Consider the following 25761-nt stretch of genomic DNA (forward strand, 5'->3'; position numbering starts at 1 on the left):
CACATACAACAACACAGAGTTACACATGGAGTAAAACAAACATACCGTCAATAATACAGTAGAAAAATAAGTCTATATACAATGTGAGCAAATGAGGTGAGATAAGGGAGGTAAAGGCAAAAAAAAGGCCATGGTGGCGAAGTAAATATAATATAGCAAGTAAAACACTGAAATGGTAGATTTGCAGTGGAAAATGTGCAAAGTAGAGATAGAAATAATGGGGTGCAAAGGAGCTAAATAAATAAATACAGTCGGGGAAGAGGTAGTTGTTTGGGCTAAAATATAGATGGGCTATGTACAGGTGCAGTAATCTGTGAGCTGCTCTGACAGCTGGTGCTTAAAGTTAGTGAGGGAGATAAGTGTTTCCAGTTTCAGAGATTTTTGTAGTTCGTTCCAGTCATTGGCAGCAGAGAACTGGAAGTAGAGGCGGCTAAAGGAAGAATTGGTTTTGGGGATGACCAGAGAGATATATCTGCTAGAGCGCATGCTACAGGTGTATGCTGGTAGGCTTACATCTTTCCTACTCCAAATCACATTTTGTTGTCACTTGCTTGGTAAACAGCAGGTGTAGACTAACAGTGAAATGTTTTCTTGTGGGCCCTTCCCAACAATGCAGAGAGAAAGAAAATAGAAATAGTAGAACAATAATAACAAAAGGTACATAATGAGTAATAATAACTATATACACAGGGTTCCAGTACTGAATCCATGTGCAGGAGTACAAGGTAATTGAGGTAAATATGTACATATAGGTAAAGGTAGGGATATAGTGACTAGGCAACGGGATAGATAATAAACAGTAACAGCAGTGTATGTGCTGAGTGAAGAGTTAGTGCAAAAAGGGTCAATGCATATATTCCAGGTAGCTATAGGTTAAGTATTTAGCTAACTATTTAGCAGTCTCATAGCTTGGGGTAGAGGCTGTTCAGGGTCCTGTTGGTTTCAGACTTGGTGCATCGGTACTGCTTGCCATACGGTAGCAGAGAGAACAGTCTGACTTGGGAGGCTGGAGTCTTTGACCATATTTAGGGCTTTCCTCTGACACTTCCAATCCACCTTCTACAGTCCACAGGGGAGAGATGAGACAGAGGACTAGGTACAAGTTCATGAATTATCCTATAGACACTGAAATTTGGTCACTTTTGTATTTTCACTCTTAACACCCCACGGAATGAAGGTGTGGTAATCTAATCCTAGAACTGTGGCAACTTCCTCAAGCAGACAAGGGGTGTAGACAACCCTTCAGAGGAGGAGGAACAGAATCTGTGATGTCACAGAGGGGGAGGAGTGGATGACCTCATTCAGGAGCAGACTGAAAGGGAGGGGAAGAAAGAGGGAGAGAAAAAGGAAGCAGTCTGCTATACATTTTTTTTCTCCACACACAAACTTTCAAAAAGAGAAAAGACTATAAGAAAGCCGGTGAGGATCAACCGATTGGGAATGAGAGCGAGAGATAAAGAAATAGGGAGGAATAACACTAACCTGACACTGAGTATACTGCACAACTGATGAGAACATCAAATAGTACGTGTTTGAGGCCTTGGGGCCTTCATTGACCAAGGAGGGAGAGGTAAGTCAATCATTCTTGCTTCTAGCTAAACAGAAACCTGTAAACAAACGCTTGAAGTGCTAAGACACATAACAAAGTCAGTCTCTATTGTGAGTATTATAGTTCCATTGAAAAACAACATGTGAAATGTAAACAACACCATCTAAAACTGCAGTGCTGACGACAGTATTGCATTACTGTAGTGAGTCTTACTGTAATGTTGTTCTATAGAACTGTTCTTATACATGTTATATTATACAGCAGGTGGGCACTTCTGGTCCTGGAGGGTTGCAGTGTGTGCAGGCTTTTATTCCAACCCTCAGAGCCCTGACAGAGAGAGAGAGAGCATGTCTTCTAACTTGGACTCCAGTCTAACCAGCATAGACTGGCTCCCCCAGCTGGGAATCAGCTCACTGCGATCAGGAAGAGAGAGAGGAGGAGAAGAGGGGGAGAGAAAGAAAGAGAGAGGGAGGGAGAGAAGTGATCTTCCTCCATCCATCCCTGTCCCCTTTCCTTCCTCTGGATCCAAAGCCAAGCCACCTCACAGCTATGCCACCCTCATCGCCATGGCGATTGGTGCCGCCCCCAGCAGGAAGTTGAGTTTGAATGACATCTACATGTGGATCAGTGACATGTTCCCCTACTACAGCAGATCTGCCAGGGGATGGAAGGTGCAGTAATCAGAAATACTCCAAACTCTCCATGTGCTAACTGTCCAAAGTCCATTATCCAAAATGATTGTGTTACTGCAATACATGTTCATGCTGATTTTGCCTCCCAGAACTCCATCCGCCATAACCTGTCCCTCAATAAATGCTTCCGGAAGGTTCCTCGACCCCAAAGTGACCCTGGGAAGGTGAGTCATTCTAAAAACATTCAAACAGGGCCAGTGAATGTTTCAAACGGCCACAATGTTGCCACGTGAAAACATTAGGGACCAGTGCACTCGGTGATCCACTGTTTTCTGTGAAATACGATACATAGGCTAGAAATAGATAAAAGTATGATATTTCAAAATATACTGAATATATTACAGTTTCATACTTTTTGGTACTTTTGAAGTAATACTTATAAATTGTGAGAACCCTCCACCTCTTGTGTTTCCAGGGTTCCTATTGGATGATGGACGGCTCCTCAGAGCCCAATCCGCTGAGAGGAACCAAGCGTCCGTATCCATCTGAAGAGGAGGAGGGGTCCATCCAGGTCCCCAATGTCTCAGTGATGCAGGCAGAGAAACAGCATTCACCCCAGACAGACCATTATAGGCCTTTAGCATCTCCACAGACAGACCATTATAGGCCTTTAGCATCGCCACAGACAGACCATTATAGGCCTTTAGCATCTCCACAGACAGACCATTATAGGCCTTTAGCATCTCCACAGACAGACCATTATAGGTCTTTAGCATCTCCACAGGAACCCAGTCAACAACTATCCCCCCCACCATGCAAGGTAGAGTAAGTTCAGTCCCAACAAATAGATACAGATCATGGGTTTTACAACCAAATAATAAGCTGTTGTTGTCTATCACCTTGGTTCCACAGCAACGGCCACCCTATATGCAGTCCCCTGTCTCCTCTCTCCCTGTCCCCCATGAGACTGTCTCCCCATCTACTGCCTCTGCCACTCTCCCTTCTCTTTCTATCCCTCATTCTCTCCCCTCTCTTTCTGTTCCTCATTCTCTCCCCTCTCTTTCTGTTCCTCATTCTCTCCCCTCTCTTTCTGTTCCTCATTCTCTCCCCTCTCATTCTCTCCCCTCTCTTTCTGTCCCTCACTCTCTCCCCTCTCTTTCTATCCCTCACTCTCTCCCTTCTCTTTCTGTCCATCACTCTCTCCCTTCTCTTTCTATCCCTCACTCTCTCCCTTCTCTTTCTGTCCCTCACTCTCTCCCCTCTCTTTCTGTCCCTCACTCTCTCCCCTCTCTTTCTACCTCTCACTCTTCTGTCTCCTCTTCTGTCTCCCCTCAAACTCTCCCTTCTTCTGTTCCCGCTCTCTCTGTTCCCCCTCTCTCTGTTCCCCCTCTCTCTGTTCCCTCTCTTTCTGTCCCATCTCTTTCTGTTGCCCCCACCTACGCCTCGTCACACTCCTGTGATCCCCTTCTCCGTTTCTCCTTCTCTGATCTGAACCTGCCAGACCTCTACACCTCCTTCCAGTCCCTCTGCAGAAGTGTCAGGGAGAGAGTGGCCTCGCAATGTACGTTCTCTCTCTTTCTAAATGAGTGTTTTTATACATATCTGTCTGTGCTGTCAGAGAATCTGTGTATGTGAATGTTTAACTCGCTCTCTCTCTCTCCCTGTAGCGGACGTGGGTCCATTATTTGTGTTGACCAATGACAGTACCCCACTGCACACCCCAACCCTCCCCCCGCTTTCCCCTCACCCTGTACCCTCTGTAGCGCCCGGGCCTCCTCCTGAGGCAGACAGACTGTCTCACAGCAGTGGTGATTATAACAACTCAACACCTGAACACCTTAGTACTTCAAAAACCTATTCAACTGTGCCTGTAGGTTTGTCACTGCACTTTGTGAATATGATACGGTAATTAACTCTTTGACAACCCATACCACCTCTCTGTTTGTCTCTGTAGTGGTGCCAGCAGACTGGTTCAGTACTACAGACACTCTGAAGGAGAGCTTTAGGGTCGCCAGCAGTCTGGACTGGGCCAACATTGACCTCACTAGCCACCCAGGTCACTTAACAAACTACATGATAATTATAGATCAATGCTACCCATTGTTTCAATTAACAATAATATTTATCACATTGACAATCTTCCCCTCCTCCCTCTCTCCTCCAGACCTCCTGGAGAGCATGCGCCAGGCCGAGCTCTGTGATTGGGCGCTGGAGCCGACGCTCTTCACTTCGCTCTGTGATTCGTTGAACCGTTTCTTCACTCATAAGGGCCTAATTGGCTCGTCCTCCGGTAACAACTCCCCATTGGCCCATGGTTCCCCTCAATCTCTGCTCCTCCCACCCCTTACTCACAACACCCCCACCCTGGCCACCCTAACCCACCCCTCTCCCCTGGCCTACCCCCTCTGGTCCCCCTTCCAGCAGTGGGCAGCCCCCAGGAGGCCCCTCCACCCCCAAACTCAGGGTGTACAGAGGCCCCACCTGACCCAACCTGGAGCTCCTCAGACCAATGGTGAGACCTCAGCCACAAGACACCTTTGTAAACTATTGACAGTATTTTAGCTCTACAACTTCCAGTACTCAGTAGTGGTGTTTTGGCAAGTGTTTTCATTGCAAATACTTTTTTTTTTACAAGTAATATTTTCTACCAGTGTAAAGCTTTGCTTCACTCAATGGTACATGTTGGGATTATTTAGTCAAATATAGTATCACTCTGATGTAATCAAAAGGCTTCCTCTCCTTGTTGCTTCCTGTTTCCTTGCCTTCCTTGGCCTCATTATCACTAATGTAACAGGGACAGAGCTGGGTTGGGTTGGTAAGGTAGAAAGTCCACCCCAGTCACATCATGACATCACATAGTGAAGGAGATGAGGAAACAGGAAGTGTTAATAGGGAAGTGAACATTAAACTGCTTTGAAAGGAACTTGAGTTGTACTCCTTGTATTAGTTTGAGGTATGTGCAGTAGTTTCCTTGTCAACAAAGGAGGCTTATGATAGTGTCTTCTCTCCACTCTCTCACACAGCTGGGATCCAACTTCAACCTAAACCCCGTCCCCCTATGAAACATCTCCATAACAACAGCGAGGAGATCCAAGATGACTTTGACTGGGACTCTCTGATCGCTTGACAGAGAGGATTCTGTTTGCCCCACGATTCCATTCAGGAAGTCTACAAGATCAGTGTTGCCTGCCGGCACAGATCTAGGATCAGCTTACACTCCCCAAAACAAACCTGGACCACTGGGAGGAAACATGCAAAACTGAACATAGATCAGTTTCTAGGGGAAACTTCCTCCTACTCCGAGGGGCCTCCCATACAAAACACTACACCCTATATTCAGCTGCCTCACCACACACGCTACTCTTGCCAGTGAGGATGGTCATTGGTACATTATGATTGAATACAGTATTGCTATAGTAAAATGGTTGAATGTTTTTTGGTTCCTACTTATTTTCTGCAATTGTATCCCTATCTGGAAGTCTTCACTAAAGCTTCTGGACATGCATATATCCTCCAACTGACAGAAGACTTCATATGTTAATAAAATACTATAAAATGAATTATTTTCCCAGTTTCTCCCTGTCCAACAGCATTGGAACATCAAACACACAGTACACCAGACAAATGTAATGTAAAGAAACGTACCCTTTGTGGATTTATTTTATTTCTTAAAATGTCTTTTTTAAATTTCTTTTACTTCTCAAATGTGAATGTTCACAGTTAACACCACACAAAATGTGACCTTACCCAATAAAAGAGATCTTTTAGTTGATATAAAATAACAATCAATTCATCAAACTAAATGAAAAGAAACAGCATGGAGCATGTCATCAAGTCCCCTGTTGTTTAAGTTGGTTCATTCATTGAATTGTCTTTTTAAAAGAAGCATCTGCAGCTCTCCCCCCGTAGGAGCGAGGGTCAGAAAGGACAGGGTCCAGTCATCGAGGGTCAGAAAGGACAGGGTCCAGTCATCGAGGGTCAGAAAGGACAGGGTCCAGTCATGTCGAGACACCTGGAGACGAGACATCCTGTATGAAAGAGTGAGAAAGACTAATGCTTCTGATTAATACAAAACATTTGTGAAATAAAATTGGCAGAAAAATGTGATCCTTATAATACCTCATTTGAAATCCCAACATTACATAGCATTGATACAAGTGACAATTTTTAAAAACAAAAATAATAGATTTGTATCTTGCTGAAATAAACGAGGACGCAGGATGAATGGAGACAGAGACACATTCACACACACACACACACACACACACACACACACACACCCATCCTCTTCCACACAACACATTTACAAAACACATTCCAGCTCTCCTCAACCAATTCAATAGATGCCCTCTTTTGATTTCCATGACAAGACAAAATAAGCATTTGTTTTAATGGCATAATTGCGTAATTTCCCCCCCTTGTTTATTCATTCCCAGGAGCAGAAAAAAATAGAAATGACATGAAATAAAAAATAGAACAGCTATTGAATGTTTGGACTATATTGTGGCTGAAATGTTAATGCCAGCTTTTTCACTCCAAATCTTGTTCAGGAGTTTTTTTTATAAAATCCTCCTCTTTTCAGACAAAGAAAGGAAGAGGCAAGTACAGGAATTTGTTTGTGTTTCAGTTTGTTAGTGGCCATGTCCCATCTCTCTCCCCATCTCTGTCAGTGCAATAATACAATATTATATCAGTGTGACATAACTGATGAAGCCTAACTCTCAAACACCCACCCAATAAAAGTGGACTGAAAGAAAGCAAAATGCATTTAAACGAAATAAAAATAAATAAACGTCTATTTCCCTCCCGCTACATCCCACTAAAATGAAAGGAACCAAAATATTTGTTGTTGAAATTCATCTGAGCTAGGAGAAAAATACATGTAAATGCTTCTGAAAGAAAATAACAAATTCAGATTTTCTTTAAATATAGAGATGTACACACGTTTCTTATTGGAAACATAAATTGTTTGTGTTGAAGGAGGATCGCTCTGGGGGAAGGGGGGCAGTAGATGAGCCAGGGGGTGGGGCAGGGCCTGGATTGGGTGTTGAAGAGGAAGGGGGAGTGCCGAAACGTCCTCAAAGAAGAAAGGGATTGGTGCTGGCGCCCGTCACTCCGGCCCCTCCCACTGCTCCCCCGGCTCCCATCACTCCAGCTGCCCCCGTAGGCCCCCCAAAATTCAGCTGTGGGGGCAGGGTCCCTCCGGGCCCCATGAAGTGAGAGGACCCAGGAGGACCCATGGGCGAGAGCCCGCCGTAGGGGGACATTCCCATGGGGCTCTGCATCATACCCATCCCCAGGCCTTGTGCTCCCATACCCATAGGCCCCAAGCCCATGCCAGGGTATGCCATGGGGTTGGGTGGTACAGGGCTGGTGCGGAGGCTGCTGAGACCCAGTGTGGAGGGCTGTGGGGAGATGGAGGACATGGGGGCGGCCGCGCCAAACGGGTTGGAGGTGGGGGGTGGCGTCGGGGAAACCCCCCTGCTGGAGATTGTGCTGCCCGGGGTGACTGCCATGCCAGGGGCTGAAGACGAGGCTGGAGAGGAGAGAATACTTCAATCAATGTACTTTCATTTATTACAAACACAAAGTGCTTAAAAATGTGTGTGTGTATTTATGTGCTTATGTGTGTGTTATCAGTACCTGTAGTCTGGAGGAAGGGGTTGTGTGTTGAGGAGGAGATTGATGGAGGAGGAGGTTGTTTAGGTTTGGGTTTAGAAGACACCAGTGAGTCCAGGTCCACCAGAGATGCGTTGGGCCCCAGGAACGACTCGGGGGTCTTACGGACAGGAAGTGAAGAGCACAGAGATGTGAGGTCAAAGGGCACCGGAGAACCCGCACTATCGCCCGTTAACTGACCTCGCAGTTCTGGGTGTCCTACAGACCGAGAGACAGAGAGTGAAGGTGAACATGGAGTACTGTATTTATAGTGACTAACCAGATTAGACACCACAGCATTATACCAGTATTACTGAGGGAGGATGGAATGCAAGACAAATGTGTTTGTGGGTGAATGGGGGAGGAGGGGGGTGCTCAATGAGCATCTCATCCACATGGCCTTGCCATTATGTGTCAGTGTGTGTGTGGATGTACCTGTGCCATTAGTGTGTTTGGCGGAGTCGCTCCATGGGTCAGAGGTGATGATGGGGTCAACCCCGTCCCCAGCCCAGGGGTCTATTGGCCCCCCAAAAGAGGAGGTGGTGGAGAGGGGCACAGAGGGGCCCCAGGGGTCGACACTGGGGGGGGTCACAGCTATGGGGGAGGGAGACAGGCAGGGGTTTGGCTCACATACAACACCAGGGTCGGGGTCAATACCATTTCAAGTCAGTCAATTCAAAAGATGAATTGGAATTCCCCATCTAAGATTTCAAAAGTGCCAGTTATTTTCAATGAGGATTGTTCATCTCTTGAACTGAACAGGAATGGAATACAACCCTGCACAACATCATACAATATACAGGGAACAAGGAGCTGGGCTGGATCCCTTTCCCCACTTTCTCTCATTTATCTGTACCGCTATTGAAGAGCTGGACACAGACAATCTTTTTACTTGAAAGGAGGTAAGAACGGACAGAGATCTTTTATTGAAACCAGAGATACCCCTGACTGAGATATGGAGGGTCACATTCCAAATGATCTAAACATGCTGGACATTTGAAGAGTATTGGGAAAATAGACCAAATGTATTGATGTCCAGTGTGTGGAGGTAGGGGTGTGGGACAAGGAGACGGAATGAGGGTAACAGGTGTAGACGAGGCCAGGGGAGTAAAGGTCAGAGGTCACTAACCTGAGGGTCCCCAGGGGTCAACTGAGTTGACTCTTGAGGAGGCTGTTTCTCCCCAGGGGTCTGGCGGGGGGGCTATCGTTGGGGGAGCCGTCCCTCCACTAGCCCACGGGTCTACGCTGGGGGGTGAGGCAGGCGACGAGGCTCCCCAAGGGTCTGCAGGGGCCAGGCCCCAGGGGCCAGAGGCAGAGGGGGCTGGGAGGGGGACTGTGGGAGGGGGTGAGGGGCCGGCAGAGCCCCCAGAGGCAGCAGCAGGAGCCCCCCAGGGGTCAACAGCACTCAGCTCCATTAACGCACTCTGGGAGAGGATAATACACAGGTTATAACAACACACTGATGTTGAACAGACACCAAGAGTCAATGAGCTCAAGGCTAGAGTAGTCTGTTTCTCATACACACAACATGAAAATCAGAGCATACAGTCAGTTAACATACACACTAAACAAATGTTGACACACAGGCAACACACACAGTTGCCTTGATAAAAGCAGAGGATGAAAAAAATGGATAGATCAACTAGTACCGGGACGGGAGAGAGCGAGGGGTGTTTCTTGTTTCTCAACCTGTGGTCTGGGGACCGGTCTGTTGATGTCATAGCTTACAGTCAATTACCTGATAGGGTTCAGAAACCCTTCTGGTGTCAGCCTACACTCCCTTCGCTTTCAGTTCTCTCCAATCACAGAATGCACAGGTGAGAGACACAACTACAGCAGGTAACACCAGGAGAGAGAAAGAGGAACTGAGTGGTATTGTCTAAAGAGTGTGTGTAGCCCCCATCCATCCCTCCCCTATGGCTGGCGTACACACACGTCACCAAACACACCTCCTCTGGCTTGGCCTTCTCCATCCTGCTCTCCTCGATGGCCATCTGCAGTCTCAGGTCGTCCCCCCTGCGCAGCCTCTCCTCCTGCCAATCACATACAACTGTGGTGTCATCACCGGCGACAAGCGCTCGGGCAGGCCAGCCCATAGGCACAGATCTAGGATCAGCTTACTAACTCCAAATTGTAGCCAAAGCCATTTGGGGAGAAAATGCTAAACTGACATTAGATCAGTGTCTAGGGAGCAACTTAATTTCACTCCCCCAGGAAGCACTATCTGACCATGATGCAAAGCTTCAGGAGAGATGCTGCCTTTAGTGGCTGCTCTCAGATCAGCTCCCCTCAACCCAACTTAGGGAGTTGGAAAACATTCTCCCTTCCTTGAGGAAATCAAAAACTGATTCTAGACCAGCCGCTATGGGCAGCTTCCTCTTCTTTCACATTCTGAAGAAACTGGTCAGGGTCCCCGCCATAGTCCATGTCCACTATCTGCCAGGGCTCTCTATTCAACCACAACCTGTATCCAGAAATATTAATGGGCAGACAAAACAAGTCCTCTTATTGTGCTTCTACAAGGAAGTTGACATTCTAGCACGAAGTCAGGGTCATAGAATTACATTGAGGCTTTATCTATACTTAAGAACTTTATGAGACAAAAGAACATGGGTTGTTTTTACCCAGTTTGTCTTTATGCTAAAGGTAGAGTGTTGTTTTGCCTTAGCCTCTTCTGAATACCGGTGTTGATTGAATACTGCCCTCCAACTTGCAGAGTGGGCACTGGAAGAGGCCTTTAATTGAGTGTGTTTAAGTATGTCATTGTGTGTAGTTTGAAGCATGCGTTCAGAACAGAGTCATTTGCAACAGAAGGAAAAAAGGGAGTAACCACTCATTCAGAAAGGGTTCAATTGAGTCATTCAAATTATGAAGTCTTTGCCATGCATCATTTTACACTGATTAAATCATAGGGGAGATATTTTTAAAACGACTTATTTCCTTCTTACCCTCTTATATTATTAACCCATTGACATGTGTATGTTTAGAATGAATGAAACAGATCATTCCTATAAATATCATTCATTTTGATTGGGATTAAGACTCGATGGAGTGACCGCCGGCTGGGTAGACAGAAAGGTAGATAGGTAGGTAGGTAGATGATGATCGGCCGGTCAGGTGACCTTTGCCCCCTGACCTGTTCTTGTACTTCCTTGCTGAGTGTGAGTGCATAGCGGAGCTCTGCGTCCTCCAGAGGGGCCACAGTAGTCTGGGGGTCAGGGGTCAGAGGGTAAAGGTGAGTGAATGGAAACACACATTGTCCTGGGTTAACCTTGCTATGCCCGGATACTTCTGTTATGGACTGTAGTTAAGTGTCACCATATACATGTGTTCTATGTATAGTGGTTGTAGGGTGTAAAGTGCATATATCCTATACAAATCAGCCCGTTTATCAAGCCATTGGACCTCAGGTTAAGTGTGGTTGGCCAGCGGGGGCTCTGCCTACCCTCCACCAGCTCCAGGCTGGCTGTACTGTATACCTGTTCCGCCTCCTCCTTGCTCATGGCCAGGGCCAACTGCAGCTGCAGGTCCTCCTCACCGGAGCTCTGTGGCCACGCTTGCTCTGGGTCCGCCCCTCCAGAGTGAGAGCCCTGAGACAGCGCTCCACCCCCCAGACCTGGAGCTGAGGGGGCCGAAGAGGCTGGGGGACAGGATGAGGGGAATGGAGAACAGGGAAAGGATGGGAAAGAAAATGTTATAGTTTGCATCTGGGCATAGTTAGAGCTGGGCAGGAACAAAAGCCTGCAAACACCACATGCATCTCTCCAGGATCAGGGCAGCTCTGCATCACAGCAGACAATTTAAAACTACATTTCTGTCTATGGTTTGCTTTTCTCCTCAATCTGTTTCAGATCCCCTGGTGGCTGGTGCAGGCTGGGTAATGTAGTTGTCTCTCACCACTGGTGGTCTGTGCCATCTTCTCTTTGGTCTTGAGGGCATGGATCCTCTCCTCTCGTAGTCTCTCCTCGTCCTTCAGCAGTGTTACCAGCTGTTTGGCCTTCTCCCGCACATTCACCCCCTGACACACACGCAGTTGAATGCACATGAGTACATACAACTCAGTGCATAACCTTCCTAACTACATAGCTGTGTCACTGAATAGTTGATAAATGTCAGTTATTTGCTTGTAAACTAAGTGCTACATTCCTGTTTCAGTCGTTCCATTTCCATCAGTGTTTCCCTGTGACCTGCTATATTGCCATTACCAGCCCATAAACATGTTACTGTTGGCTTTCACTCTGTGTTTGTATAAGAGGTCACAGTGAAAACACTGTAAAGTCCTTCAATGAGAGGCGAGTAGTGATCCCGTACCAGTGTGTGTTTGGGAATGTGTGTACAGTGTGTGTACAGAGTGTGTGTGTGTGTGTGTGTGTGTGTGTGTGTGTGTGTGTGTGTGTGTGTGTGTGTGTGTGCGCGCATGTGCGTGCACGCGCGTCATACTTGGTCCTTGCCGTCTCTGTCGATGAACTGGAAGTCCTTGAGAGTCTGGACAGCGTAGATGTTCTCTCTGCACTGCTGAGCCACGCGCTCTGAACCCGTCTTTATGAGGTACTCCATGAGAGTCATAGCCTGGAGAACACACAGTACAGTAGAAACCACAGAGATCCTATTAAATTACTGGAGATACTATGTCATAAGCCCTCAAAGTTCCAGAACAGGACGAGAATGGCAGCCATAGATGTGGTAAAGAGGTCAATCGAACTCGACCAAAACAATGGAATTGCCAAGGAAGAGTACAGGAAAGGGCAGTGAAGGAATATCCCGAATCTCCTCATTTCCCCACAGCAGAATTAGCCTACATTTAGGCTATCGTTTATGTGCATTTCACACTATGTTGAGGTAAAAATCAGCGTATAATGCTTGTATGGATACTAACCCCAATACAGGTTCATGTCATCATCACCAAGACAGTTTGCGCTGTTCTGTGAAGGGAGTAGTACACAGCGTTGTACGAGATCTTCAGTTTCTCAAATGAAATAGCCTTGTTTTCTCAGAACAAGAATAGACTGACGAGTTTCAGAAGAAACGTCTTTGTTTCTGGCCATTTTGAGCCTGTAATCGAACCCACAAATGCTGATGCTCCAGATACTCAACTAGTATAAAGAAGGCCAGTTTTATTGCTTCTATAATTAGAAACAACAGTTTTCAGCTGTGCTGACATAATTGCAAAAGGGTTTTCTAATGATCAATTAGCCTTTTAAAATGATAAACTTGGATTAGCTAACACATGCCATTGGAACACAGGAGTGATGGTTGCTGATAATGGGCCTCTATACACCTACAGTGGGGCAAAAAAGTATTTAGTCAGCCACCAATTGTGCAAGTTCTCCCACTTAAAAAGATGAGGCCTGTAATTTATCATCATAGGTACACTTCAACTATGACAGACAAAACGAGAAAAAAAAAATCCAGAAAAGAAATCACATTGTAGGATTTTTAATGAATTTATTTGCAAATTATGGTGGAAAATAAGTATTTGGTCAATAGCAAAAGTTTCTCAATACTTTGTTAAATACCCTTTGTTGGCAATAACAGAGGTCAAACATTTTCTGTAAGTCTTCACAAGGTTTTCACACATTGTTGCTGGTATTTTGGCCCATTCCTCCATGCAGATCTGCTCTAGAGCAGTGATGTTTTGGGGCTGTTGCTGGGCAACACAGACTTTCGACTCCCTCCAAAGATTTTCTATGGGGTTCAGATCTGGAGACTGGCAAGGCCACTCCAGGACCTTGAAATGCTTCTTACGAAGCCATTCCTTCGTTGCCCGGGCAGTGTTTTTTGGGATCATTGTCATGCTGAAAGACCCAGCCACGTTTTATCTTCAATGCCCTTGCTGATGGGAGGTTTTCACTCAAAATCTCACGATACATGGCCCCATTGATTCTTTCCTTTACACGGATCAGTCGTCCTGGTCCCTTTGCAGAAAAACAGCCCAAAAGCATGATGTTTCCACCCCCATGCTTCACAGTAGGTATGGTGTTCTTTGGATGCAACTCAGCATTCTTTGTCCTCCAAACACAACGAGTTGAGTTTTTACCAAAAAGTTATATTTTGGTTTCATCTGACCATATGACGTTCTCCCAATCTTCTTCTGGATCATCCAAATGCTCTCTAGCAAACTTCAGACGGGCCTGGACATGTACTGGCTTAAGCAGGGGGACACGTCTGGCACTGCAGGATTTGAGTCCCTGGCGGCGTAGTGTGTTACTGATGGTAAGCTTTGTTACTTTGGTCCCAGCTCTCTGCAGGTCATTCACTAGGTCCCCCCGTGTGGTTCTGGGATTTTTGCTCACCGTTCTTGTGATCATTTTGACACCACGGGGTGAGATCTTGCGTTGAGCCCCAGATCGAGGGAGATTATCAGTGGTCTTGTATGTCTTCCATTTCCTAATAATTGCTCCCACAGTTGATTTCTTCAAACCAAGCTGCTTACCTATTGCAGATTCAGTCTTCCCAGCCTGGTGCAGGTCTACAATTTTGTTTCTGGTGTCCTTTGACAGCTCTTTGGTCTTGGCCATAGTGGAGTTTGGAGTGTGACTGTTTGAGGTTGTGGACAGGTGTCTTTTATACTGATAACAAGTTCAAACAGGGGCCATTAATACAGGTAATGAGTGGAGGACAGAGGAGCCTCTTAAAGAAGTTGTTACAGGTCTGTGAGAGCCAGAAATCTTGCTTGTTTGCAGGTGACCAAATACTTATTTTCCACCATAATTTGCAAATAAATTCATTAAAAATCCTACAATGTGATTTTCTGGATTTTTTTTCTTCTCATTTTGTCTGTCATAGTTGAAGTGTACCTATGATGAAAATTACAGGCCTCTCATCTTTTTAAGTGGGAGAACTTGCACATTTGGTGGCTGACTAAATACTTTTTTGCCCCACTGTATATATCTAGAAAAAATGAAGAGACCACTGCAAAATTATCAGTTTCTCTGGTTTTACTATTTCTAGGTATGTGTTTGGGTAAAATGAAATTTTTTGTTTTATTCAATAAACAACTGACAACATTTCTCCCAAATAAAAATATTGTAATTTAGAGCATTTATTTGCAGAAAATGACAACTGGTCAAAATAACAAAAGATGCAGTGTTGTTAGACCTCGAGTAATGCAAAGAAAACAAGTTCATATTCATTTTTAAACAACACAATACTAATGTTTTAACTTAGGAAGAGTTCAGAAATCAATATTTATAGGAATAACCCTGATTTTCAATCACAGCTTTCATGAGTCTTGGCATGCTGGCCACCAGACTTTCACATTGATGTTGGGTGACATTATGCCACTCCTGGCGCAAAAATTCAAGCAGCTCGTCTTTGTTTGATGGCTTGAGGCCATCAATCTTCCTCTTGATCACATTCCAGAGGTTTTCAATGGGGTTCAGGTCTGGAGATTGGGCTGGCCATGACAGGGTCTTGATCTGGTGGTCCTCCATCCACACCTTGACCTGGCTGTGTGGCATGGAGCATTGTCCTGCTGGAAAAACCAATCCTCAGAGTTGGGGAACATTGTCAGAGCAGAAAGAAGCAAGTTTACTTGTACGTGGCTTGATTCATCCGTCCTTCACAAAGACAAATCTGCCCGATTCCAGCCTTGCTGAAGCACCCCAGATCGTCACTGATCCTGCATCAAATTTCACAGTGGGTGCGAGACACTGTGGCTTGTAGGCCTCTCCAGGTCTCGCACCCACTGAAATTTGGTGGAGGATCTGCTACAGCTGCCCCGGCCAACTCTAAGTGCTGTTATTGTGAAGTGGAAACGTCTAGGGGCAACAAAGGCTCAGCCATGAAGTGGTAGGCCACACAAGCATACAGAACGGGACCGCCGAGTGCTGAAGCGTGTAGTGTGATAAAAAAAAAACAAGTCTGTCCACAGTTGCAACACTCACTACAGAGTTCCAAAATGCCTCTGGAAGCATCGTCTGCACAATAACTGTTTGTCGGGAGCTTGATGAAATGGATTTCCAAGGCAGAGCAGACGCACACAAGCCTAAGATCACCATGCACAATGCCAAGCGTTGGCTGGAGTGGTGTAAAGCTCACCGCCATTGGACTCTGGTGCAGTGGAAACATGTTCTCTGGAGTGATGAATCATGCTTCACCATCTGGCAGTCCGACAGACGAATCTGGGTTTGGGAAGATGCCATGAGAACGCTACCTGCCCCAATGCATAGTGCCAACTGTCAAGTTTGTTGGGGATGGAATAATGATCCTGGGCTGTTTTTCATGGTTCGGGCAAGGCCCCTTAGTTCCAGTGAAGGGAAATCTTAACACTACAGCATACAATGACATTCTAGACAATTCTGTGTTTCCAACTTCGTGGCAACAGTTTGGGAAGGCCCTGTCCCATTTCACCATGACAATGCCCCCTTGCACAAAACAAGGTTCATACAGAAATGGTTTGTCGAGATTGGTGTGGAATAACTTGACTGGCCTGCACTGAGCCTTGACCTCAACACCATTGAACACCTTTTGGATGAATTGGAACACCGAATGCGAGCCAGGCCTAATTGCTCAACATTAGTGCCTGACCTCACTACTGCTCGTGGCTGAATGGAAGTATGTCCCCACCGCAATGTTCCAACATCTAGTGGAAAGCCTACCCAGAATAATAGAAGCTGTTATAGCAGCAAAGGGGGACTAACTCAATATGGCAGCATTCGTTCAAAACTGAAAGCGTGAACCACTGCTTTGAACCAGGGCAAGGTGACCGGAAACATGACCGAATACAAACAGTGTAGCTATTCCCTCCGCAAGGCAATCAAACAAGTTAAGCGACAGTATAGAGACAAAGTAGAGTCGCAATTGAACGGCTCAGGCACAAGAGGTATGTGGCAGGGTCTACAGTAAATCACGGATTACAAAAGGAGAACCAGCCCCATCATGGACCAGGATGTCTTGCTCCCAAACAGACTAAACAACTAAACTAACTAAACTTCTTTGCTCGCTTTGAGGACACTACAGTGCCACTGACACCCCGCTACCAAAACCTGGGGCTCTCCTTCACTGCAGCCGACATGAGCAAAACATTTAAACGTGTGAACCCTCGCAAGGCAGCAGGCCCAGACGGCAACCCCAGCCGAGTCCTCAGAGCATGCGCAGACCAGCTGGCTGGTGTGTTTACGGACATATTCAATCAATCCTTATCCCAGTCTGCTGTCCCCACATGCTTCAAGAGGGCCACCATTGTTCCTGTTCCCAAGAAAGCTAAGGTAACTGAGCTAAATGACTACCGCCCCGTAGCACTCACTTCCATCAAGAAGTGCTTTGAGAGACTAGTCAAGGACCATATCACCTCCGCCCTACCGGACACCCTAGACCCACTCCAATTTGCTTACCCCCCCAACAGGTACACAGACGACGCAATCACACTGCACACTGCCTGAACCCATCTGGACAAGAGGAATACCTATGTGAGAATGCTGTTCATCGACTACAGCTCAGCATTTAACACCATAGTACCCTCCAAACTCGTCCTCAAGCTCAAGACCCTGGGTCTCGACCCCGCCCTGTGCAACTGGGTCCTGGACTTCCTGACGGGCCACCCCCAGGCGGTGAAGGTAGGTAACAACATCTCCACCCCGCTGATCCTCAACACTGGGGCCCCACAAGGGTGCATTCTCAGCCCTCTCCTGTACTCCCTGTTCATCCAACTCAATCATCAAGTTTGCAGACGACACTACAGTGATAGGCTTGATTACCAACAACGACGAGACGGCCTACAGGGAGGAGGTGAGGGCCTTCGGAGTGTGGTGTCAGGAAAATAACCTCACACTCAACTAAACAAAGGAGATGATTGTGGACTTTACACTTGTGTGTATAAGTGTTACGTTCCCCAGTTTATGTGTTGTAGTTTGTGTATTTGCATGTGTTTATTTCAGGAAATGGCTTCCTGAAATCCCTCAAGCAGCTGATTGGTCGACTCCATGGCTAAGTGGAGAGCTGAACCCGCCCCCTCGTCAAGACACAGCTGTCTCAAATCAAATCAAATTTATTTGTCACATACACATGGTTAGCAGATGTTAATGCGAGTGTAGCGAAATGAGACTCCAATTACCCATTCCTTCTGAAGCTATATATAAAGCCAGTGTTCTGTTCAGGAGGGAGATTTTGCTGGAGGTAGGGATTGCTGAGATTGATTGTGATAGAGAGATTTGCTGGGAGGTCATTGCAGAGATTTTGCTAGAGGTTGATTTTGCTGGGAGTTCATTGCTGGGAAGTGGTATGTTCTGTGAGTTTGTTGCTCAGGTAGAGCTTATTTGATGTCCTTTGTTTCTTAGAATATTAAACCATTTTCACAAACAAACTGTTTCATTTGTTCCCAGGGGAAGGCACCTAGGGAGTGCTTAGGCAAGAGGCCCGCGGGCATACATATACCCGTAGTATATTCATTGTCTATGCACAATAGGTAAGACCTGGGCGGAGCACCCCCTGTATTTTGGTTAGGGCACCAGGTGGTGCTAAATTAGGTAAGTAGTGGATAGGCAGGTAAGATAGGAGAGGGGGCTTTGAGATTTACTTTCTTTGCTTCTGTCCAGCCCCTTTCCCCCATATTACCGTGTAAAGGAATAAAGTCCTTGTAAACGGTACCACATTCTGCCTGTTGTCATTCTTACTCGCACCTACAGTCCATACCTTTTTCACTTCACGGAGAGCTTAGTTGTAGCAGGGTGTTGCGTTCCCTCTTCATAGAGGCGTGCGTAACAATAAGGTAATAGTTGTGAAATTGTTAGGTTAGATTACTCGTTGGATATCAATGCATTGTAGGAACTAGAAGCACAAACATTTCGCTACACTCGCATTAACATCTGCTAACCATGTGTATGTGACAAATAACATTTTATTTGATATTAATGGCCATGATTTTGGAATGAGATGTTTGACAAGCAGGTGTCCAGATACTTTTGGTCATGTAGTGTAGCTATGCTACCAGTTTATATGAGTTAGTATTTAGCAGTCAACTTCTTCTAAAGCTGAAAAGGAACTACATCTAAATGCAGCGAAAACAGCCAAATGGGACTTAAGTAACCACATTGTGGGGATGTTACAATATATCAACCATGACAGATTTGACCAATATCCACTTTGTTTGATCAGATTGGTTGAACGTGTGCCAATCCGGCGTCCTTATTCTATCCCCCAGTCTGCGTTCCATTGACCTCTTTAACGAGTCTATGGCAGTTCATTTGAAAAATTCATGGAATCATTAATTCCACTGAGACTGACTGGCTAGCTAACAAGCATAATGTGCACGATATCTTATCAATGGCTGACCTATTCACTGGACAAAATGACAGATATTTTATACTGTCAAATCAAATTTTATTTGTCAAATCAAATTTTATTTGTCACATACACATGGTTAGCAGATGTTAGTGCGAGTGTAGCGAAATGCTTGTGAGCACAAGCTGTCATATGAAGCCTTAGGTCACAGAACAATGAGACAGATATTTCACCGGATGTATAAATGTGAAGCATCTGTTTGGCATTTCCACTCACTACCAAATATGGTAGTGAGAGGAAGCCCTGTGGATGGAATGAGATGGATTTTGGCAGACATTCTGCACATTTTCTCATCGATAAAACAATTTCTTAATACAGTTCTCTTCCCAAAACTAAAATGTTACCGCTTGCTAGAAAATATGCAAATGCATGCTAGAACGCGCCAATACGATCTCGTTAGATCGTGCTTGGCTCTGCCCACCTCCTTGCTTGTTCTGCCCACTATGACTCATTTGTTCCCATTTGAAATGACAGGCTGTGGTCTATCTTGGTTTAGTTATACAAATCTTTGGTCATGTCCATTCTAGTATTCTAATTCCTATGTCCACACATACAACAGTGAGCAGACAAACCAGACAGACTACGTCACCCGTTGTTATGCTCAATCTTGAACATATCTCTCACTCACTCACCTTGTAGACGTGTCTCCAGTTCTTGCCGTGGTCGTTGAGTCGTTTCCAAACCATGCTCATGATCTCAGAGAAGGCCACTACGTTGTAGGTCAGGTCTGCAATCTCTGACATCAGAGAGCTGCTGGGGCCCCATGGGTCATTGGACGTCGCTTCCCGCACCTGGAGACAAGGGGGAGAGAAGAGAGACCAGGGACAGAGAGAGACCAGGGACGGGGGGTGGAGAGAGAGACCAGGGACGGGAGAGACCAGGGACGGGGGGTGGAGAGAGAGACCAGGGACGGGGGGGTGGAGAGAGAGACCAGGGACGGGGGGAGAGAGAGAGAGACCAGGGACGGGGACGGGGGTGGAGAGAGAGAGACCAGGGACGGGGACGGGGGGTGGAGAGAGAGAGAGACCAGGGACGGGGGGGACGGGGGTGGAGAGAGAGAGACCAGGGACGGGGGGGGAGAGAGACCAGGGAGAGAGAGAGACCAGGGACGGGGGGTGGAGAGAGAGAGACCAGGGACGGGGGGTGGAGAGAGAGAGACCAGGGACGGGGGGTGGAGAGAGAGAGACCAGGGACGGGGGGGGGAGAGAGAGAGACCAGGGACAGGGGGTGGAGAGAGAGACCAGGGACAGGGGGTGGAGAGAGAGACCAGGGACAGGGGGAGAGAGAGAGACCAGGGGGAGAGAGAGAGAGACCAGGGACGTTTTTTTTTTAACTAGGCAAGTCAGTTAAGAACAAATTCTTATTTACAATGACGGCCTACAGGGGAACAGTGGGTTAACTGTTCAGGGGTAGAAGGACAGATTTTTACCTTGTCAGCTCGGTAAGTCGATCGAGCAACCTTTCGGTTACTTGCCCAACGCTCTAACCACTAGGCTACCTGACGCCCCAAAAGCACTCAACATTGAACAATCTAAGGTGTGATTTATTGATCAATGAATTGATTAATCAACTGGTAGTTTATATCAAGACAACAGACTATTCATTCCCATGGCAAGCTCAAGCCAACAAAATATATTACGATACAATGCTCCCGACTAAACATGTAAAACAGACAAAACAATTATGCAAAGTACTTTAATCAAATGAACCCCCTGATAAGTCCACAGCCGTGATCGTAGGTCACCTTAACTGATCATCTCTTCTACTCTCTGGGGTGTGGAGATGTGATGATAAACAGGCTGGACAGAACCATCATGATGAATGGATAACATGATTACATTAACCCAGATAGCGAGAGGTGGAGATACAGGGAGTACACAGTGGAATGTATTCTTTGGTAAGTACCAATAGTTAAGAGTAGTTAAGACAGAAATAAGGGAGGAGAGGAAGAAAGAGTTGGAGAGGGAGGAAGCAGAGGCGGGGAAGACTGAGGTGAGATGGCCTTGAACGAAGTGGTGAGGATAGGAGGAAGAGGACAATGGGTAACAGAAGAATAAAAAAATAGAGGTGTGAGGTGTGGGTGGAAAAGTGGTCGGAGAGGAAGAGAGAAAATAGGGAAGAGGACGAGTGAACCTTGATCTCTGCCTCCGAGAAGTTGTGGACAATGTTCTTCACTTGTCGCCGTAGCGATGAGGTCGACATGGCAACCGTCTGGCTGTCGGTTTCCACGGAAAATCTGCCCCACACAGAGAAAGAGAGGGGTTGTAAAACAGTTAATACAAAACAAAACAAATAGCAGCCAGGGCAAAGTGTACAGTGAGTTAATACACAGAGAGAGGAGAGGAGCCAAACTCTGAGAAGAAACAAGTAGACAAAAAGAAATGCAGCAACAGAGAGAGACATCAAGCGAGAGAGAGAGAGACAGAGAGAGAGAGAGAGAGAGAGAGAGAGAGAGAGAGATCGAGAGACATTGAGAGAGAGACAGAGAGAGAGAGAGAGAGATCGAGAGACATCGAGAGACATTGAGAGAGAGAGAGAGAGAGAGAGAGAGAGAGAGAGAGAGATCGAGAGACATTGAGAGAGAGAGAGTGAGAGAGACATTGAGAGAGTGAGAGAGTGAGAGATCGAGAGACATTGAGAGAGGAGAGAGAGAGAGATCGAGATCGAGAGACATTGAGAGAGAGAGACATCGAGAGACATCGAGAGAGAGAGAGACATCGAGAGAGAGACATCGAGAGACATTGAGAGAGAGAGAGACATCGAGAGACATTGAGAGTGAGAGAGACATTGAGAGAGAGAGATCGAGAGACATTGAGAGAGAGAGATCGAGAGACATTGAGAGAGAGAGATCGAGAGACATTGAGAGAGAGATCGAGAGACATTGAGAGAGAGAGATCGAGAGACATTGAGAGAGAGAGATCGAGAGACATTGAGAGAGAGAGAGAGAGTTTGAGTTTTAAATACTCTTTATTGGGTCTGGGGGCCCACCACACAATAAATACTCATACAAAACCACAGTTACACATCAAAAAAACACAACTCCAATTCCTCCTCCACAGTAACTACACACAACAGCCTCTGTATACCCCATATACTCAAAAACAGATCGATATTGTTGACAAGTTTGTAATAGGCAAACTCAACTCTTAGTCTCGCTGCCAACATTCCCTCCAGCATTCCCACCACATCCACAGACCCCTGTCCCCGAATGCTGTTCTTTCGGGTCTTCCATATCGCTAATTTTGCTGCCCCTAACACAAAATTAAGCAACACAACTACACCCTTTTGACTGAAACTGTACTTTGGCCCAAATATATACAGTTGGGAAGAGAAAACCTCTCCCAACGTTGAGAACCAATCAGTGATCAGTTCAATCATCCCAACCAACCTGGGACACAATAAAAACAGATGTGCCAGAGATTCAGACCCAGCACAGAATGGACACCCCTCCCCAACAGTAGGATCCAGGTGTACCAGATGCATATTGGTGGCTATAGCTCCATGTATTATCCTCCATTGGAGGTCAGCTGTCCTCTTATCAATAGGCAGTTTATATAATGATCGCCAACAGCCTTTTGGAGAGGCACCTGGACCAAGCACATCCGCCCACCTCGTCGATTTTACCCCTTCCAGGGAAGAGGCATGGGACACCTTTACACATATTCTGTACATGGCCTTCTTTCCCACCTCCTTGAACTCCCCAGCTCCGGGGTATCGAAGGAAAGCAGCGTCCCCACGTCCTCTTCAAATGCCCCCATCGCAGCACTAACAATCAGTGCAGGGAACACATAATCCAGACCCTCCTTCCACCGATCAGAATTGGAAGTGTCAGTCACATACTGCAGATGAAGCACTGGCAAGGAATCGCAGACCTCATCGACGACCTTCCTCAGTAGGCGAGATGATCGGATCCCCGCTCTTTCTCCCAGCTCCTCCAATCTGCTCCTGCTCTGCATCAGATGACCCAGCTTGGTACACCCCACGCCTAACAGGCATGAACGTAGGCTAGCTGAACCCAGAACACGGGACTGGATGGCAGTGTTGTGAAAAAGAGGCTCTTCAAAAAGCCACATCCCTGGTGGCGTGCAGGCCTTACGGGACTTGACAAAGACTCTCCAAGCCTGCATAACAGACTCATAAAATGGAGTCAGGCCAGTCAAATCACCCCCCTCCAGCTTTAAGAGGAAAAGATGCTTGTCGAAGCCCAAACAGCCCGCTCTCCTCATCAATATTTTTTAAATATTTTTTATTTATTTCACCTTTATTTAACCAGGTAGGCCAGTTGAGAACAAGTTCCCATTTGCAACTGCGACCTGGCCAAGATAAAGCATAGCAGTGTGAGCAGACAACAGAGTTACACATGGAATAAACAATTAACAAGTCAATAACACAGTAGAAAACAAAGGGGGGAGTCTATATACAATGTGTGCAAAAGGCATGAGGAGGTAGGCGAATAATTACAATTTTGCAGATTAACACTGGAGTGATAAATGATCAGATGGTCATGTACAGGTAAAGATATTGGTGTGCAAAAGAGCAAGTAAATAAATAAAAACAGTATGGGGATGAGGTAGGTGAAAATGGGTGGGCTATTTACCAATAGACTATGTACAGCAGCAGCGATCGGTTAGCTGCTCAGATAGCTGATGTTTGAAGTTGGTGAGGGAGATAAAAGTCTCCAACTTCAGCGATTTTTGCAATTCGTTCCAGTCACAGGCAGCAGAGTACTGGAACGAAAGGCGGCCAAATGAGGTGTTGGCTTTAGGGATGATCAGTGAGATACACCTGCTGGAGCGTGTGCTACGGATGGGTGTTGCCATCGTGACCAGTGAACTGAGATAAGGCGGAGCTTTACCTAGCATGGACTTGTAGATGACCTGGAGCCAGTGGGTCTGGCGACGAATATGTAACGAGGGCCAGCCGACCAGAGCATACAGGTCGCAGTGGTGGGTGGTATAAGGTGCTTTAGTGACAAAACGGATGGCACTGTGATAGACTGCATCCAGTTTGCTGAGTAGAGTGTTGGAAGCCATTTTGTAGATGACATCGCCGAAGTCGAGGATCGGAAGGATAGTCAGTTTTACTAGGGTAAGCTTGGCGGCGTGAGTGAAGGAGGCTTTGTTGCGGAATAGAAAGCCGACTCGATTTGATTTTCGATTGGAGATGTTTGATATGAGTCTGGAAGGAGAGTTTGCAGTCTAGCCAGACATCTAGGTACTTATAGATGTCCACATATTCAAGGTCGGAACCATCCAGGGTGGTGATGCTAGTCGGGCGTGCGGGTGCAGGCAGCGATCGGTTGAAAAGCATTTGGTTTTACTAGCGTTTAAGAGCAGTTGGAGGCCACGGAAGGAGTGTTGTATGGCATTGAAGCTTGTTTGGAGGTTAGATAGCACAGTGTCCAATGACGGGCCGAAAGTATATAGAATGGTGTCGTCTGCGTAGAGGTGGATCAGGGAATCGCCCACAGCAAGAGCAACATCATTGATATATACAGAGAAAAGAGTCGGCCCGAGAATTGAACCCTGTGGCACCCCCATAGAGACTGCCAGAGGACCGGACAGCATGCCCTCCGATTTGACACACTGAACTCTGTCTGCAAAGTAATTGGTGAACCAGGCAAGGCAGTCATCCGAAAAACCGAGGCTACTGAGTCTGCCGATAAGAATATGGTGATTGACAGAGTCGAAAGCCTTGGCAAGGTCAATGAAGACGGCTGCACAGTACTGTCTTTTATCGATGGCGGTTATGATATCGTTTAGTACCTTGAGTGTTGCTGAGGTGCACCCGTGACCGGCTCGGAAACCAGATTGCACAGCGGAGAAGGTACGGTGGGATTCGAGATGGTCAGTGACCTGTTTGTTGACTTGGCTTTCGAAGACCTTAGATAGGCAGGGCAGGATGGATATAGGTCTGTAACAGTTTGGGTCCAGGGTGTCTCCCCCTTTGAAGAGGGGGATGACTGCGGCAGCTTTCAAATCCTTGGGGATCTCAGACGATATGAAAGAGAGGTTGAACAGGCTGGTAATAGGGGTTGCGACAATGGCGGCGGAAAGTTTCAGAAATAGGGAGTCCAGATTGTCAAGCCCAGCTGATTTGTACGGGTCCAGGTTTTGCAGCTCTTTCAGAACATCTGCTATCTGGATTTGGGTAAAGGAGAACCTGGAGAGGCTTGGGCGAGGAGCTGCCGGGGGCAGAGCTGTTGGCCGAGGTTGGAGTAGCCAGGCGGAAGGCATGGCCAGCCGTTGAGAAATGCTTATTGAAGTTTTCGATAATCATGGATTTATCGGTGGTGACCGTGTTACCTAGCCTCAGTGCAGTGGGCAGCTGGGAGGAGGTGCTCTTGTTCTCCATGGACTTCACAGTGTCCCAGAACTTTTTGGAGTTGGAGCTACAGGATGCAAACTTTTGCCTGAAGAAGCTGGCCTTAGCTTTCCTGACTGACAGCGTGTATTGGTTCCGGACTTCCCTGAACAGTTGCATATCCCGGGGACTATTCGATGCTATTGCAGTCCGCCACAGGATGTTTTTGTGCTGGTCGAGGGCAGTCAGGTCTGGGGTGAACCAAGGACTGTATCTGTTCTTAGTTCTGCATTTTTTGAACGGAGCATGCTTATCTAAAATGGTAAGGAAGTTACTTTT

General features: G+C 46.5%; 2 protein-coding genes across 6 annotated transcripts in view; one reads left to right on the plus strand and one right to left on the minus strand.

The window, feature by feature from the left end:
* The first annotated feature begins 1288 nt into the window (after nt 1-1288).
* foxj2 (forkhead box J2) lies at nt 1289-3239 on the plus strand. 2 transcript variants are annotated; one of them, XM_042308341.1, is made up of 5 exons: nt 1289-1570; nt 1811-2220; nt 2331-2405; nt 2657-2913; nt 2947-3239. In XM_042308341.1, the coding sequence occupies exons 2-5, from the start codon at nt 1897-1899 to the stop codon at nt 3008-3010; spliced, it is 720 nt and encodes a 239-aa protein (XP_042164275.1). In that variant the 5' UTR covers nt 1289-1570; nt 1811-1896; the 3' UTR covers nt 3011-3239. The 2 variants fall into 2 exon arrangements, with proteins under 2 accessions (XP_042164275.1, XP_024272271.2); XM_024416503.2 differs by having other exon boundaries at nt 1290-1570; nt 2657-3238.
* Nucleotides 3240-5808: 2569 nt separating this feature from the next.
* The window catches only part of LOC112247698 (epsin-1), a 58626-nt gene continuing 38673 nt past the window's right edge, over nt 5809-25761 (minus strand). For 3 of the 4 annotated variants that reach the window (XM_042308349.1, XM_042308352.1, XM_042308346.1), the window contains exons 2-12: nt 21253-21355; nt 19752-19910; nt 12280-12408; nt 11737-11857; nt 11319-11479; nt 10976-11047; nt 9789-9872; nt 8969-9263; nt 8275-8433; nt 7825-8058; nt 5809-7717 (exon numbers count right to left, since the gene is read on the minus strand). In XM_042308349.1, the coding sequence (XP_042164283.1) occupies nt 7260-7717; nt 7825-8058; nt 8275-8433; nt 8969-9263; nt 9789-9872; nt 10976-11047; nt 11319-11479; nt 11737-11857; nt 12280-12408; nt 19752-19910; nt 21253-21321 (1941 nt within the window). In that variant the 5' untranslated portion in view covers nt 21322-21355 and the 3' untranslated portion in view covers nt 5809-7259. The remainder of the gene's footprint in view (nt 7718-7824; nt 8059-8274; nt 8434-8968; nt 9264-9788; nt 9873-10975; nt 11048-11318; nt 11480-11736; nt 11858-12279; nt 12409-19751; nt 19911-21252; nt 21356-25761) is intronic. The other variant, XM_042308355.1, reaches the window with a different exon arrangement.

Source organism: Oncorhynchus tshawytscha, linkage group LG03, assembly GCF_018296145.1.
Source record: "Oncorhynchus tshawytscha isolate Ot180627B linkage group LG03, Otsh_v2.0, whole genome shotgun sequence".
Lineage (NCBI taxonomy): Eukaryota > Metazoa > Chordata > Actinopteri > Salmoniformes > Salmonidae > Oncorhynchus > Oncorhynchus tshawytscha.